Source organism: Brachycentrus maculatus, unplaced genomic scaffold (assembly GCF_059751285.1).
Source record: "Brachycentrus maculatus isolate JH-2025_06_01 unplaced genomic scaffold, ASM5975128v1 h1tg000220l, whole genome shotgun sequence".
In the NCBI taxonomy this organism is placed as follows: domain Eukaryota; kingdom Metazoa; phylum Arthropoda; class Insecta; order Trichoptera; family Brachycentridae; genus Brachycentrus; species Brachycentrus maculatus.
In genome coordinates, this window is record NW_028280971.1 from 315,273 (window position 1) to 333,628 (window position 18,356).

Consider the following 18,356-nt stretch of genomic DNA (forward strand, 5'->3'; position numbering starts at 1 on the left):
GAGATGATATTTTTTTAGATTATTATTGTATTATGTTTGAAATGGAAATAAAAAAATAAATACCGGACTACCGACATTTAAATAAAAATTCCTCTTTGATTATTATTTATCTTAGGAATTATTAGATAAATATGAAAATAATTAAATTTATTCCGAAAATACTCTGTATGTATGTGTATCATATTTTATGTTTCAAGATTAGCTTCTTCAAACCCTCATTCGCACCTGATGGTGCATAGGGCACTGCATCATATAAACGCAGTGTTATCTTGATGAAGAAAACGTGATCAACCCTCCATTTCAGGTAACGATCCAGGGTAATATTGAATAAATATTAGAGTGAAAAAATTCACTTATATTTATTTGACCCCACCCCCTGGGAATCGAACCCAGGACCTCCAGTGCGGTAGCTGAGCGTGCTGTCCAATACACTACGGAGTCGGAAAAAATACATATCTACTCTAAAGTCAAAACCCTGAGATGGGAATTACGACAATCAAAAATGGAAGAAAAAAAATTAGTTGCCATAAATATAAAGTATTATTGATTTTTCTCAAAATACCATTCAGATATCATTAAAACTTAGGGTATGTCAAAATCACTCTGAAACGAGTGAAGGCATTAAAAATAGCTGTGACGTCATCGTGATTCCACCAATCCGATAAAGGATTCCATTGCACACATATTGGCACTCACTGTGACCCGCTGTATTCGCCTATTGACCACATTGTATCGAAACATCACGTCCCGTTAGCCACTTCCTTGGCACTTCGATCGAAAATGATTTCTTGGACGATCTGCATGACTTTGATCCGAAAGGATAGCTTCTCCGACGAAGTGAAGTCTTTGATATGCGGCAGTATGCTGGCGAAGAAACTCGTATCTTCGTTATCGTCTGAATACCTCTTCTTCTTGGCTTCTAATTGCTCCAGATCACGGTCCAGATCGTCGTTGGAGTGAGAGCGCTTTCTGAAACTGCTACTGAAGAGGTGGCTTTCACTTCTACTCTCCTGGGAGTTAGGAGAATTCATATTACAAGGAGAAGGGCTTTCGGTTGGATGAATGGGCAGCTCTGAAAGCTCCACGTGCAGTGGGAGAGGAGGATCGAACGCCTCGAAGCTTCCCTCTTCCTTCAGATGGTACTCGAAGGTATCCGCGAAGCAGTGGGTCTGACCAAACAGCCCCTTCTTGTTCATAAACTGTTCTTTTAGGAAAAGCAACGAGTGGAAGTATGGCCAGTTTCCCTGGTACGCTTCTATGTGATCACCTTCCTGAATTTTGCTGAGGGTCATGCGAAATTTGTCTCGAAGTCCTTTCCATTTGCCGCGCGCGTTTATCCCTAAAAAAACATTTATTTTAAATAACGACACGTCTTGAAGAAAATTTTAATCGTGATGTTATTAAAGGGTAGTAAAATATTTTATTGATCCTAAATTGATAGGCTGACTATACTTATTAACTCGGGAAACTAGCGTCGTGGGTTCGATTCCAGCCATTATAAAACTGGTAAAAAAAAACATTGCAAATAACATTACGAAAAAGTTCTTTTTTGATAGAGAAAATTCATCAATATAGACCTTCGAAGGACGGGTTTTGAAATGGAGTAACAAGGGACCAATTTACATGGCACTAAAAACCCTCCAACATGTTCGACATTGAAGTTCTACAAACATGAAAACGTAATAAAAGAAATACTCCACATTTAAAAAAGAAATTCGGATATCCTAAAAGCTTGTCTGAAAACAAAGTATCATTATTTATATTCAAAGCATTTACTTTGTGGTCAAACATTTTAATATATATTAGTAATGTTAGTAAATAACCACTCACCGACTACTTCTGTCTACCGGTTTCGAGACGTACCCGTCTCTTCGTCAGGACATACACTACAATTTAACAATCATGCGAACAACACTACACCACACCCACTTAGTACTATTCACATACACTATCACTACACATGCAAAACATGCAGAGCGAGTTGTTAGTCCCACCATGCTTTTGGGAAACGTTTCCCAAAAGCATGGTGGGACTAACAACTCGCTCTGCATGTTTTGCATGTGTAGTGATAGTGTATGTGAATAGTACTAAGTGGGTGTGGTGTAGTGTTGTTCGCATGATTGTTAAATTGTAGTGTATGTCCTGACGAAGAGACGGGTACGTCTCGAAACCGGTAGACAGAAGTAGTCGGTGAGTGGTTATTTACTAACATTACTAATATCAATCAAAGTATCATTTTTTGGATCTTAACAAATCCTGTAAAACTTTTTTAAAAATATGCAAACAAAATGCAAATATTTCCCACTGATAAAAAAATTGCAACAGAAACGTTATATCCATATAAGGGTAGTTGAGAGAAACGAACGCCACACCGGTTCTTGCAAACTTTCTTCGCCTCTTTTACATTCATGCATCTCCTCATACATACTCGCCAATTATTCCGACTCTTGACCTGTTTACTATCAAGTATTATAAAAACTTAAGTTAATAATAATAAACGATCTTATTTTACCGTTCTTTCCTCACTTATTCGTTAATCCTCACACCGCTCTTAATGTTATCGATAATCTTATCCCATTTTTTAATTATTTCATTATATGTATGATGTGCGGCAAAACGACATCGCTTTGCCGCACATTTATCTAAGTGATTTCGCCTGCATTCAGTCTAATTTCGTCTTTCTTTCATACACAGAATAGGGTTGATACCAGGAATACGTTGCGTAATGTTAATTTAGATGACAGATTTTGAATCTTCATAAATGATTTATTTTTTGACAATCTAATGCATACATAATTGTAACCAAAATAAATTAATCAATATCAGAGTTAAAAATCTACTTTAAATTCAAGATTATTATTAAACGTATTATCGATTTTCTTTTATGGTTTTATTTCCCAATTTTAATCAGCGTACAAAAATTCATCTCCTGTCTTTGATTTTGATTTTTTTATTTCATTTGAACCCTTATCCGCACCCCAATGGTGCATAGGGCACTGCATCATATATAAACGCAGTGTTATCTTGATAGTTACTTAAATGAAGCCAAGGTGATCACTTCTGCACTTCAGGGACCAGTCCAGGGTAATATTAAATAAATATTAGAGTGTTAAATAACTAATATGTATTTTTACCCCTCCTGGGAATCTAACCCGGGACCTCCAGTACGGTATGTAAACACGCTAACCATTACACCACGGGGTCGGACAAATATAAATATACAGTAAATCCCTCTATAACGTTGAAATAAGGACCGCGTTATTGGAGCGAACAATATGGGTGTTATATGTTTTAAAATTGTATTTTAATTTAATAATGACTCATTTCCGCTGGTTAAAATGTAAAAATATAATCTAAAACATTAACCCCCTATAACGTTCCCTCCGATAACGCTGTACATATTTTAACATTATAGGGGGGTTAACTGTAAACTCTTTATATAATATAGAAGGGGATAACTTTTATTTAATTTTTTGCTAATAAAATACAAAAAAAAACATAAATGACAAAACAGAAAAAGAGGACACAATATGGTAACCCTGCAAAGGTCCCTGGAACGCTGTCGGGTGGTGGTCCCGTGGTTAGTGTCGCGGACTCTTAAGTCAGGGTTTCTCCGTTAGAACCTACTCTACCACAATTTGATTCCTATTACTAATAACGAGCCGCTTAGGCTCACAGAAATAGTATGAAATTGAAATATTTTTGTGAATAATAAAAACACCAATATTTCTCTTTAAAAAACGGTATATAGGTACTAAAATAATTAAACTTTCTTACTTGTGATTTTGAACTCCCTCCCAACCTCTTCCCACAGTCTATCGAGTACGAATCTATTGTGGTGGTTACTGTCTTTTTGATCCCACAACGGCGTCCTCTTATAAACGTATTTGATGAATCTCTCGACGTCCATCTCGCAACGACTTAAAAACTCTCCGTTTAAGACGTAATTATAATATATTATTACAAAGGAGATTCAATATTTTGTGTAATATAATATTTAGTATAATTTAGCGCGTCGAAAGAGTGCGAAGTGTGCAGAGTATCTGGGATATTCGCTCGTCGCGTCGCGACGCGTCGCGGCGCTAGCTAGTATCGATCCAGCGAGATGCCGCCTGCGCGCTGCTACTCTTTACTCTCTTACCAGGATTACAGAAGTACAGAGCAGAGAAGTGATCGTCACGAACCGCCAATAGCAATGAGAAATGTCTCAACGCATAACTATGACCCCTGAAACACAAGTTTTCACTTCTGAAACTTGTTGATTCGCTAGGGAAACTAAAACTATCTTCGTTATGAAACATTAACACTTTATTTCTAGATTTGGCGTTGAATTCGTAAAACTCCATTTTAATTTATGTATGAAATATTAAATCAAACACTGTTTTTTTGAGTCTACTAAGTTGTATTTGTAAAATCATTAATCATCACATTCGTTTGAAAATGCCATAATAAGGCGAAACAATTGTTTTTTTTTTATCAATAAAATACAATTTAGTACACTCTAAAAATCAGTGATTGATTTAACATTTAATACATAAATTAACATTTTATTTATTTAAACATATTACATATAAATATATGTAATATTCCCGATAAGTAATTCCATTCCCATTCTTCCGTAGTGTAGTGAACAGCACGCTCGGCTACCGTACTGGAGGTCCCGGGTTTGATTCCCAGAGGGGGGGGGGTCAAATAAATAAGTGATTATTTCACGCTAGTATATATTCAATATTACCCTGGACTGGTACCTGAAGTGGAGGGCTGATCACCTTTCCTTCGTGTAAGTAATGATCAAGATTACCCTGCGTCAATATGATGCAGTGCCCTATGCATCATTGGGTGCGGATAAGGGTTAGAATGAAATAAATAAAGAAAAATCGAAGACTTTTTTACGCTGATTAAAATTCGAAAATAAACCCAAGAAATAAAATCGATAATACGTTGAATGATTTTAAATTACTAGAAGATTTTTAATTCTGGTTAGTTAATTAATTTTGGTTTCAATTATATTACATTAGGTTGTCAAAAAATAAATGGTGTACTTAGATTAAAAATTCTGATTAAAATCTGGCAGCTAGACTAGCATTACACAACGTATTTCTGATGCTACAACCTATTTTGCCGAAAAAAATGAAAATAGACAGAAAGCAGTCAAAATGCGATCACCCAAACGAATGTTCGGCGATGCCGTTTTGACTCCCATGTTGGTCGAGAGGCGACTCAGGGTAGGCAAAGACCGCTCCACATATAGTCGTCGGACAGGACGTAGCATCCATCGATACCCTCCCTTCAGATATTATGGTTCCAGATGCACCACACCCCCCGTTAAAGTATAAGATGGGCCGATCCCGGCGGCACTGCAATGCCGGGCCAACCCGCGACAGGAGTGGAGCAAGCCCCGAACATCCCGTCACATTCCAAAAATCAGTTTAATATACTGGTCCCGCATTGCGGGAACTATCAGATATTAAGCTGATAAGAACAGATACTACACTTTGATCTTAGCCAACAGGCCGAGAAGCGATACCGGAATTAGCAAAACCTAAGGTATATATGGAATATGTAGAACGTTCTGTAAGCGTACTGGGAGCGATTGTACCGCCATCTGTTGTCCGGTTTTGAAACTCAAAGTTAGTATGCGGCGTCGTACTCTTTTGTAGCCGTTTGCGGTCGTTAGTGTACTCGCATTTGGTATTTGTAAAAGTATTATATCATGTATTACTCAATTTTGGGTGCTTTGCCAATAAAAATAAATATATATTAAATATTGATGACTTTTTCTTTTGTTCAATAAATATTGAATAATACAAGCTTCAGTTTGAGGAGGATATAGACGGGTGGACATTGACCACGAAAGAAGCAAAACATCATGAAAGAAGAAAAACGTGCGTTCGCATACGTCATCAAATTTCCGTCATCATACGTTTTATGACGTCATATGGTTTATTGTCTATGGTTTATAGAGCTGTAATAGTAGTAGTGTGGATTGTTTGTTTACCACTACACTACTATTTGTGTTATACAAATATGAGGGAAGGGGGGGGAGGGTGGACCATAGACATCAACAAATAGAGCCGCCAATAATTTAGCAATGTTGCCAATATTTAAATAAGTCCATCGTTTCTGTGCCGTCATTCATTACCAACTTACGAAAACAATGTATTTACGAAGGCGAATTTTCCAAAAGAAAATGATGAATGAAAAAATTGATTATATCGGCTGTTATAAATACAAAACGAGTATAATACAATCCTTTATAGGTTGAGTGTGTTAAATTAGATATTCCTCCCGTCTGACAATGATCCATTTAACAAAAATAGGTATTCAGGAGGTTTTAATCAATATTTGAGGGTTAAGAACATTGGGGTATTTCAGACAACCTAGATATACTTATACGCTAAAAGTTTTTGTTATAGTTCTTACCTGTACCTATTGACCTATATTCCTGTTGCAATTTCGAACAAACCCGTTCGTTGCTAAGAAACCAAGAAGAGACCGTATTTTATTTGACAGACGGATTTAGTCAAATTAGGTTTATTTGGGAGAACGTCCTGTTTTAAGTAAATAACAAAATATTATTAAAATACCCAAGTGAAGTAACATGTTTTGAAAAGGTCTTTAGTTGTATGCAGATGGTTGAAATTGTTATTTTAATTAATCAGTTTCATAAGGTAAGATTTCATAAATATTTGTACTAATTATTTCATAATATATTATTTACATTTACAAACCAAAATACATAAATATTATATTCTCAATATTATTAATATTTAAAGCATTTACTTTATGGTTAGTCATTTTTCCTTTTTTTTACAAAAATGTTGATAATTTTAACGGTGAGTGGTTATATACTAATATAATTAACATTTTTGTAAAAAATAAATAAGTAAAACATAAATATTAAGCCATTCCTCAGCTTTTCTTCAGGTTTTCTTTATCTAAATTACTATAAAAAAATTCATACATAAATTATTTATTTTTTCTAAAGTACTTTTTTCAAAGATCTGAAATAGATCGCATCATCGACCATGTCTGCATATCATAAACAATTTTATTTTCATTAGATTTAAGTTTTGTACTATCATTTCTTAGTGGAACTGCATTTGATATGATAAAATAACAATTTTTATTTTTTTCCACATATATTTTATTTGACCCGTGACCAGGTTTCGTCGTAACCGACATTGTGAGAGTGGTCAATTTTCTTTTCATATAATTTTATAAATACGTATTGTACAATGTGCCCTCGGCACGGGAAAACTTAGTGGGGGTGTTTTATTTTAAATTATATATTGTAATTTTTTTTATAAATGTATATGTATATGATGAAAAATAAATATAATGAAGTGTAACCAATTAGATTTTGAAGGGGTCATGACATCTCGAATCGTAAATAAATAGCGCTCATGATAAAGAAAATCACAATACGTATACATGTGTACCTATATCTAATTTTTTGTGTTATATCTGGTATAATTACTAATGTATTTATTAATATATAAATTGGTTATGTTTGATTCTCCCTCGTTAATTTTTAAAAAAGTAGATTTTTAGCAATGTACTACTACTACTACCATCACGCCGTTTCCCCGCAGGGGTAGGAAGAGAGGATGGAACGCCACACTCTTCTGTCCTGACATACACTCCTCGCCTCCTTCACATCCATACATCTAGCCATACATGCCCTCCGATTACGCAGACTTTTGACACCGCCAGATTTTAGGTTCTGATTGATCTGATCGTGCCAAGTCTTTTTCGGTCGTCCACGTTCTGTTTTCCCTCTCACATTCGCCACATATATTTTCTTAGTCATTCTCTCGCTATCCATTCGCTCCACATGTCCATACCACCGCAAAGAGCTCTTTCTAATCTTTTCAATTATTCCTCGTTCAGCCTTACATTCCTTTCTTATATCGTCGTTTTTAATTCTGTCATACAATGATTTTCCACACATTCGTCTGAGGGAGCGCATTTCAACAGCATTCACTCTGCTTTCATCCTTCCTTTGCCAGTTCCATGTTTCGCTTACATACATTAGTGTCGGTACTAGCACGCCGTTGTGAACCGTTAGCTTGGCTTCCATGGACATATTCTTATTGCAATGTACATAACCAGTAATTAAAATATTGCGTTCAATTCCGAGAAACTCAAGAAATATTCAGCAAATTACAAGTTATGACAGTCAAACAACTACAAGCTAAAACAATCCTTTCATGTGCATTTAAGAATAACATACTAGCATAAATTAGAAGACAACACCTCCCAGATACATACAGATCACCAACAGCATACTATAAGAAAACATTTTAGAACCACAAGATCAAAAATAGAGACACGTCAAACGAAATCAAACATATACCATGTTTGGTCAAAGGAATTTTGAGGATTTTGTAATAAATAAATAAATAAAAATAATAAATGAAAAATGCTAATAAGTGTGTAAATTACTGAACGTATTTTTCAATTGAAACTAATTATATTATTATTGAGATGCGATGTGGGAAATATGAAATAAATTTGTGTTAGGTTAGCCACATTATTATACCGGGGCTTGATTATCACTTACCGCAATACAACCGACTACAGCTACCAGGTACGAACAACCCTGACATCCTTTGCTGCTAATAATACAATTAGATAAAAACGGACACTGTGTGGTCCATTCCGGTATCACACCGGAATAATATTCATCTCTCAGTGGTGTAGTCTCGTGGGAATTATATTCGTTTCCGGGTTCTTATGCCCGAATCGAACCATTTTATTGGTGATGCGTGACCTACCATTGGAATATGAATTTATGGGCTCCTAATAATAACGTCATCGAGGAATGAATATTTTATACGATTTTTATATTGTTTATATTGTTTTGTATGAGGAGGGATCAATTTATATATATTTTTAAAATCATTAATACGTAGGATTTTTCACAACAAAGACGTTGATTTTTATCTACGTGTGTTTTTTTCGTTTTTAGTTTGTTTCATTACAGAATGTTTTTTGAGCCTTCCCGAAAAAAATCCCTTTTTTAAACTATGAAATAATAATTTGCATATTTCGAAACCCAATAAAAAATCTTAACTAACTAACCATCACGCCGCTTCCCCGCAGGGGTAGGCAGAGAGAATCGAACGCCACACCACTCTGTCTTTGCAAACATTCTTTGCCTCTTCTACATTCATGCATCTCCTCATACATACCCGACGATTATTACGACTCCTGACCCGGCCGCTTTCAAGTATTTGACATACCTGATTGTGCCAAGTTTTCCTCGGTCGTCCTCTGCTTCTTTTTCCAACTACATTCGCCCCATAAATTTGTTTAACCGTTCTTTCTTCACTCATACGCTCCACATGTCCAAACCATCTCAACACACCTTTCTTAATTTTATCGATAATGCTTATCTCAGCCTTACATTCTTTCCTTATTTCATCATTCGAACATCTATCTTTTCCATAATCATAATCCGAATATATATCCCGGCCGCTTATCAAGTAGGTATTTGACATACCTACCTGATCATGCCAAGTTTTCCTCGGTCTTCCTCTGTTTTTTTTCCAACTACATTCGCCTCATACATTTTTTTTACCGTTCTTTCCTCAATCATTTGATCCTTATGGCCAAACCATTTCAACATACCTTTCTTAATGTATATGTACGTAAACGTCTGTAATGTAAAGTACTATGTACTGTATTACAAATTTCTCGGCTAATCCTAACTTTTCCAATTCCGAACAGGCCATAGACTAAATTAGTTTTGATTTCCGGGTTTCCATAACTCCATTATTATTTACTACCTTTTATTTTGTCATATATGCTGTTATAGAAATCATCATCCATTTGAATGTCTCTCGGTAGAAAGAATTACGGATTTTTCTAACAAGAAGCTATGGAAATTCAGACGCTTAGCTAAAATCTTTAAACTAGAGATTTCAATCCAAATTACGGTACAAATAATAAATGCTAGATCCGCCAAATAGATGACTTTGTGTATCGTCATTTGTTTAGTATTTTACAACAATGAGTTAACGGATACGGTGTGATGGTCAGGATATGATTGAGCTATTTGCCTTATTGTATAGAGCAGTCGAAATTCGCGAACAATGGCTCCTACAAACGAGAATTAAATTATCTAAAATTATCGTGTTTGTTCATGGAAATGTAACCTTTCTAAAAGCTAAGATGGATTCAAGATATGCTAATAGTTAGCGAAGAATATCTACGCAGCAATCAATCAAAACTATTATATATTTTTTTATCTGTCACCTGTCGGAATACATAATAATATGTACACTGTATTCCATGGGATTAATTTATTTTCACCAAAACAATTAAATGCATATAAATGTTTTAGTATCTTGTTAGTTCTGTTAACTTTAAGGTTTTTAACTTAATTTTACATTAGATTTTTGTAAATTCTCTACATTTATTCTAAATACATATATGTATAAGTGTGTTTCTTACAAAACACTATTTTAGTTTAATACGTTTTTTCCCAATACCAGAAAAATATTAAAATCGGTCAATTTTCAAAAAAATATTGTTGACTTTGTGCACACTTGATAAATGGACCATTTTAGCAAAAAAAAAGTCTTCAGCAATTTTAACGTACATATAATAAAAATCACAGGGATTTTTTTGGGACTATTTCTATTGAGAGGGATTTCAATTATTTTACAACTAGTAGTCATGATAATAAAATATTAAATAATAATGCTAATATTAGATTTATATTATCCACTGACACTTCGTGATGGAATTGCATTTTTAATTTATTATTAGATTAAAACCAATATTTTTAGCTTTTCCACTTTTTTATTTGACCAGCGACCGGGTTTCGTCGTTACCGACATCATCAGACTGGTGAGAGGCTTTACAAATTTGTATGTTATATATAAAAGAAGGCAGGAGTTGATAACCATGATTTGATATAATTTTATGAGAAATTAATTTAATTTTAGTGAATTTAAGTATTGTATGATATTTTAAATATTTTTTTATAAAGGTTTTTTGTATTGAAAGCACGATTTTATATAAAGTTAAAATAGATTTGTATTTTTTGTAAATGAATTTAAATTATGTAACGAGGTATCAGGAAATGCTGGTTGACGGCTCCTTCCACTAAGCTGTGGTTGTCCGGGGGGAGTCCGAAGTTCTCTGAAATGTAAATTTCCCGGCAGTCATTTCTTATCGACAAGACATTAAGGCATCTATTGTTTCTTTTCTAATGGGTAAAGTAAGGGAGAATGAATGTGTGTTACTTGATCATTTAATATGTCTTTATTATGACAATTTTTTAATCTATTTATTTCCAAAATTTCGAGCCTATCTAATTTTTTACCTTTACTACATTTGTGTAAGATTTTTACATTAAAATTTTTATCGAAATCATGATTTGACTCTATCAAGTGGTTTGCAAAAGAGGAGTTTTCTTTTTTATTTCTCCAACTTTGGACATGTTCGTTTATTCTTATTTTAAACGATCGTCCTGTTTGCCCCACGTATTCAGCACTGCATGATCCACAATTATTAAGTTGTGGATCATGCAGTGCTGAATACGTGGGGCAAACAGGACGATCGTTTAAAATAAGAATAAACGAACATGTCCAAAGTTGGAGAAATAAAAAAGAAAACTCCACTTTTGCAAACCACTTGATAGAGTCAAATCATGATTTCGATAAAAATTTTAATGTAAAAATCTTACACAAATGTAGTAAAGGTAAAAAATTAGATAGGCTCGAAATTTTGGAAATAAATAGATTAAAAAATTGTCATAATAAAGACATATTAAATGATCAAGTAACACACATTCATTCTCCCTTACTTTACCCATTAGAAAAGAAACAATAGATGCCTTAATGTCTTGTCGATAAGAAATGACTGCCGGGAAATTTACATTTCAGAGAACTTCGGACTCCCCCCGGACAACCACAGCTTAGTGGAAGGAGCCGTCAACCAGCATTTCCTGATACCTCGTTACATAATTTAAATTCATTTACAAAAAATACAAATCTATTTTAACTTTATATAAAATCGTGCTTTCAATACAAAAAACCTTTATAAAAAAATATTTAAAATATCATACAATACTTAAATTCACTAAAATTAAATTAATTTCTCATAAAATTATATCAAATCATGGTTATCAACTCCTGCCTTCTTTTATATATAACATACAAATTTGTAAAGCCTCTCACCAGTCTGATGATGTCGGTAACGACGAAACCCGGTCGCTGGTCAAATAAAAAAGTGGAAAAGCTAAAAATATTGGTTTTAATCTAATAATAAAAAAAAAAAAATAAAAAAATGCTAATATTAGTTTCGTCTGTTATAAGAGTTACTACAAGATTCAAGTGGGCCGCGCCGGCTAGACGAGAACTGAAGACTAGACACTAGACCAGTGATTCCCAATTAGCTCCCCTTCGATACTTCGATCCCCAAACTAGCGTACCCCTTGTAAGCGAAGTGATTTTTTTAACGTTTTTTTTTAAGAATTACCAACTTCTTAATCCACGTAATTAAAATAGTAATGTAAATCTGTATAAGTTTGTTGAGACAAATGTGCTCGCACCTCTTTGCATAGCTGTGATAAATAAAGTCGCTTGTTAGTGAGATTTTATCTTCAGTCATCTTCAGGCAGAAGTCGATTGTTTTATTTATTATTTAGAGTATATTGCATACATTAAATGATAAACAGAGTGATCCTGATGACTGTTTTTTATTACTCATTTTAATATTTCAAATCATCGTTAATAAGGTACCTACAAACATAACTATATACAAAAATTGTAAGAAAAAATATATATTGTAAAAGGACTTACTTATATTGCGGTAAAAAGTACAATTGAATGATAATTAGGTAAAAATCAAATTTTAGAATAAAATTAAAAACACAAAGAAATAACGTAAATATAACTAATACAAATACACGGTTTACATGGCATTTAAGAATTAATCCACGAAAACGATGTAGCAAAAAGACATAAAATAATAATAATAAAGGTTAGATGGATGTTTAACGTATGATAAAAAAGAAAAAAAAAATAGAAAATTCAGCCAAAACTAAATAAAAATATTGAGTATTTTTTTTATTTAACTTATTTTGGATTTATAACATTAGTTTATTTTTTAAAAAATATAAATGGGCGAAAATCCGCTCTCACAAAGGTACATCGAGCAAAATTATAGCAAAAAAACATGCTGCTGTCCTGTCCTAAAGTGATAAATATCATTAATTGATTCGGTAGTCACTTTGTCTATACATTTTTTATTTGAGTTTTACTTACATACAATACATTAAAACACATAGTGGTATTTACCAAGTAAAACTTAAGTTAAAGAAGTGATAATAATAATAATAAATTTACAGTAATGATAAATTTGGATAATTTATATGGAGCTATTTTCGTAAAATACTTCCTCAATGGCGCTTCATTTAGTCAACCAAAACATATTTAGGCTGTTTTAAAGATTAATAAAATATTTTTTACTAATTGAATTACTAATAATTACTTTAGTCAAGAGATTACCGAGCTAACCCTTTTAAGCATTCACAAGCACTCCTAAAAGTCCCAGTGATTGAGAAACATTGCACTAACACCAGACGATTCCGAACATAGATTATTGTACTCTTGTTAGTTGAAGGATTTCTAAGTGTTCGATAATGGAAAACAGCATATTTTTTGCTATTGTTTGGTTTTCAAACAAATTGCATTTATTTTATATGTTAAACTACGGGTAAACCCTTTTTACTCCACGCTTACTACTAAAAAGTCAGCAGATGAAGCAGTTAGCACAGTTTATTTTTTTACCACGTCCGAAAATCTCTTTCTTCCGCTGTCCGAAACACAATGAATATAATTCCCGCCAATTTTACGCGTGATGTCATCACACCACTGCGATCACGTGATGGGGTGCGGAGTGTCGCTAAGTTTCGTACTTTCCTTGTAAATGCAACTGTTCTCTTCATATGCCGTTCTCTTCATGGTGGTTCTCCCCTACATGCTTTTTAACACTCGAATATCAGTTTATCGTGCTTGGTCCTGATTTAAAACTGTTAAATTGACACACGTCTAACATGTTTTATTTTATTTATTAAATTCTTTACGTACTTCTACTTTTTTACCTCGTGCTGGAAAGAGGATGCAATAAGCTTTGAGAGTCCCTAACCGGAAGTGAGATGCTGCGCGAACGGTGCAAAATTGAATTTCCGGTTCTAAGAATATCTGTTCACGGGACAATGCACATTTCTGAACATTATGTAGTTGTGAACCGTATTTATGGGCAGGAGCAGGTACTCCGGGAGAACTACTAAAGAAATATAACCTTGTAATAATACCAGTACCTGGCGCAAATAATGTTCTACTTTGCCCCACACAACAAAACTGAAACTCGTACAATTTTTTTACAGGTTCCAATACAATGTCTCAAAATGGTCGAGAAGAGGATGTCGATAGTTCGGAAGCCAAACAAGACGAAGAACGTTACTTAAATACTTTCCTCAAAGTCAAATATGTTAAGGAAGACAAGGATAACATCAAACCGTGCACAGCTCTTCAGAAAATATTCAGACGAAGAAATCAAGAAAATTCTCAATACTATTTTACTATTGGACGACAAGAAACTCCATTCATTCGTGATGTTATCAAAGAACAGTCTCCTTACAGTCACCCGCCAATACTCAAGGAAGAATCCTTCAAAGCGTATTCAAAAGCTCAAAAAAAAGAAATTAGAGCCCAAGAGAAAAAGTTGCGATATTTCGAACGCGATAATTTCAAGTCTCGGGAGATGAGGGATCTGAGAGCACGGGTGTACGTGGAAGAACCTCCTGATGATGTCCGAACGGTTGTTGACCTAGACCCGGAGTTTTACTCTCTCATCGAAGGAAGACCTATCGAATATCCTTTCGATAAAACTGTATATATGAACGATGTCCGAGAATGCACGTTGTTTAAGTTACAAGCGGGATATAGAGAAGATGAAGTGCTTCGTATTGAGGAAAATTTTATGGATGAAGAAGAAAAATATAAAGAAATATGCTATCGGTACAACGAGTACGTAGACAGCTTCGAACAATTCCTTTCCGAAGATTACACGAAGTCAATTGCGATGCTCAAGGAATCGGAAGATTTAGCCGAAGTACTTCAAAATAAAAATGACGAATTCAAGAGTTTATCCGTTCAGGTGGGAATCAAAAGGAGGAAAGTGTACGTCCTCGAAGAAAAATGTCGTCATACAAACATGTACCAAGAATTTCTTTATACAATATCTCCACATTTTTGGCGTGAACAGAACGGTATTCTCAAAACAAAATTTTCAAGGGCTATCGATGAGGACGATGCTTTCAAAGATATTCACAGACACTCGGAAGGAATGTTTGCAAAATATCAGCTCCAATCACACGACGGTACAATTCCGTCTTTAATGAATCTCGTAAACCGATTTAGGGAACAACAAAAGAACGCCAGAGAACCTCTCCTTTACTTCACTGAACCGAAACAAATCTTGAAGATTTTTCAACACATCGTCATGCAGAATCTGAAGAGCTGGACCCACGCCGAGAAACTATCTGAAAGTTTAGCAAAACTGAAAGATGGAATCACATCAGTGAGATCTCGCATTGATCAAGAATGTCGGGAAATAGAAGAGGTCTTAACGGATTTAAAAGCAGATATAGAGCTTGAAGAAGAAAGAGTGTTGTCCTTAAAAGGAAAAGTGAATAAAATTATAAGTACGCACTTTTACGACGCTGTGGCTTCAGAATACGCCATGAAATTATATCTGTGCGTGAAGGACGTGTATGAGAAGTTGATTGTAAGTACTGTGAGTTTTAGTACATTCGAAATGTTAAAAACTCTTCAGTCGGAGTATGAATCTATAATGATGCAACTGGATACACTGGATCCAGAGTGCGTCAACGAAGTGAAGAAGGAAACATTCGTTAACGATCGTATAGCGATGAAGCTAGCTTACGAAGCAAACACGGAACTGAAGAATTTGGAAAAAGTTACCAGAAGATTGGCAAAAGATTTAGAGCCTCCGTTCAAGAGGACTGGGAAGCAAGTCATGTTCAGATATTATTTGAAGGGCAAAAAAAAAGAAAATACCCAATAATTTCATATTCTCCTGGTATAGAAAAGGAAGAAAAAATATTAAACTACGGATAAATGACAACAAAAGTGACGTAAAAACTCTACATATGTCAAAAGAGCTCCATTTTTTATATTTGTCCATTTATGTATACAAATATTTTTTTGTAATTCATATTGTTTTCTTGTTTTATATCTGATGCAACGATGTAACGTATGGTTTTTTGCTATCATTCATATATGCTTTGTACATGTTATATAGTTTCGAATAATATTATTTTCATCTTTTATTTACTCGCCTTTCTTTGTCTATAATAAGCACGCTCATGTGGAAGCGTTTCGATATTTCAGCATTACCAGATGTTGCGAAAAAATCCTTTTATGCTCCAGATAAATCCGTAAGACTGCCTGGAGAAGACCTAAAATCCACAGGTAAAATATCAGTGGCGTACCAACTAATAAATGTTTTATCTAGTTGGTCACCAGTATTTGATAGTCTGTCAAATATGTTTAGGAGGAAAATGCAAATTTAAAGGTGAACGAGATAAAGTTAAACGATTATCCGAAATGCACTATCAGATGCCATACTTATGCACCATTGGGGATAAGGGTTAGAAATTAATAATAATGTTTCTCAATGTCAGGTAGATCCGCTCGGCTACCGTACCCGTACTCAGTCCCGGGTTCGATTGCCAGGATGGGTGAAATAAATATAAGTGATTTTATCACTCTAATAATTTTTCAATATTTATTTATTTATTCAGTCAAGGTACCCTGGACTGGTACCTGAAGCGGAGGGCTGATCACCTTTCTTACATGTGTAAACGATCAAGATAACACTGCGTTTATATGATGCAGTAGGTACCCTATGCTTCATCGGGTGCGGATGAGGGAGTTAGAAACTTAATGGACAATATCTGCTTTTACCCCAAAGTAAAAAATTGTATTCTTAAAATAAAAGTTTTTTTATATTTTCATGGAAATGGAACAATTTTTTTCCTCTTCAGTTTGTACCTACTCGTAGAATATTTTTCTCTTTTAATCTATCTTTGAAAGACGACTATTATGTCTTCTTCTTTGTGCGCATGTCAGGTCCTTCTGACATCGACTATCATTTGAGAGTAATTGTCCTTGTCTCGGGCAGCTCTAAACTATTGTGTAACATGATCAAATAGTGCCTATCGTACTGTATTTTTTTTCTCTTCTTTTTAGCTATCTAGGCAATATCAAATTACCTCCACCACTGACGTACAGGGTAAATATGCTGCTGAAAATGTATTGTTGTCATGGGAACTTTGAGCTGAATCAACACAGTGGCGGGGGGTATAAAAACTGACATCAACAAAACATGAAAGAAAAGTTTCTTCGCGGTATAAATAATACGAGTATTCTTCGTTGAGATCAGGTGGTTCTTACCCTTAAAGTTACCCCTACAGCGTAAAATGATATCCACAGCTATAAATCTTAGCTAAACTTTTGCAGGTATTTTGGGGCAAAAAGTAAAGGTGTGTTAAGATCTTAAGATTGTTCAATGACTTGCCCATTTGTTCATATTAACATCTCAACATAGATGAAGAAGAAGAAGAATGTGTAAGTCTGGGCATTTACGGGGCTTACAACCGTCATAGCTGGTTTAAGTGATCACTTTTCACACGTGTAACCATTCTACCACAGTACACATTTCTTTAGAAGTCATACATATACTATTAATCTCGTGACTCTTTATGTTTGAGTTCGTGGGAGCTATCTATCGTTGGTTTGAGAAAGCTTTTATTTAGCAAAGACCCTTATATTTAGATGTATGCAAGATTCTAACCGGATTATTTGTGTGTGTAAAGCTTTGATCCTTAACCAGCCTTTGACACACCGACTTCCATATTCTTCTTCAATGTTAAAATAACCCCTGAGCGGAGAAACCCAGATTCTAAAACTAGGATTTGGATAATTTTATTTTTATTTTTAGTGTTTTCACAAAACGTAAATTCGTTCTTCTTCTTCTTCATCTTGTTGTAGGCCTTGTGGCCTGTTTTTAAGAGAAATTAGCCTCCGGCGATGTCGATTCCCAGCTATCGACCCATCTCTTTGGTGGTCCACCCGGGAGTCGTCTACCACGGGGTTGGCCGTACAGTGCGATGTGAAGGGAGTCTCGATGGTTCCATTCTCCTCACATGCGCATACCATTGTCTCCTTCGTTGCCTTCCCCACCTAACGACATCTTCGATCTCGCATATTTCCCTGATCCTGGCATTTTAACCGCATTATGGATACTTA

At 34.6% G+C, this 18,356-nt stretch overlaps 2 protein-coding genes and 1 non-coding gene across 3 annotated transcripts; 1 reads left to right on the plus strand and 2 right to left on the minus strand.

Moving 5' to 3' along the window:
* Positions 1-363: 363 nt before the first annotated feature.
* On the minus strand, positions 364-4,035 carry LOC148306922 (uncharacterized). The gene is made up of 2 exons (XM_088264190.1): positions 3,778-4,035; positions 364-1,339 (listed from the first exon to the last, which is right to left on the minus strand). The coding sequence occupies exons 1-2, from the start codon at positions 3,908-3,910 to the stop codon at positions 741-743; spliced, it is 732 nt and encodes a 243-aa protein (XP_088120316.1). The 5' UTR covers positions 3,911-4,035; the 3' UTR covers positions 364-740.
* Positions 4,036-5,332: 1,297 nt separating this feature from the next.
* LOC148306923 (U2 spliceosomal RNA) lies at positions 5,333-5,525 on the minus strand. The gene has a single exon (XR_015837925.1). It is a non-coding gene; the product is annotated as a U2 spliceosomal RNA (small nuclear RNA).
* Positions 5,526-6,507: 982 nt separating this feature from the next.
* On the plus strand, positions 6,508-16,375 carry LOC148306924 (cilia- and flagella-associated protein 100). The gene is made up of 2 exons (XM_088264184.1): positions 6,508-6,671; positions 14,408-16,375. Exon 2 carries the CDS (start codon positions 14,419-14,421, stop codon positions 16,108-16,110), a length of 1,692 nt encoding a protein of 563 aa, XP_088120310.1. The 5' UTR covers positions 6,508-6,671; positions 14,408-14,418; the 3' UTR covers positions 16,111-16,375.
* The last annotated feature ends 1,981 nt before the right edge of the window (positions 16,376-18,356 follow it).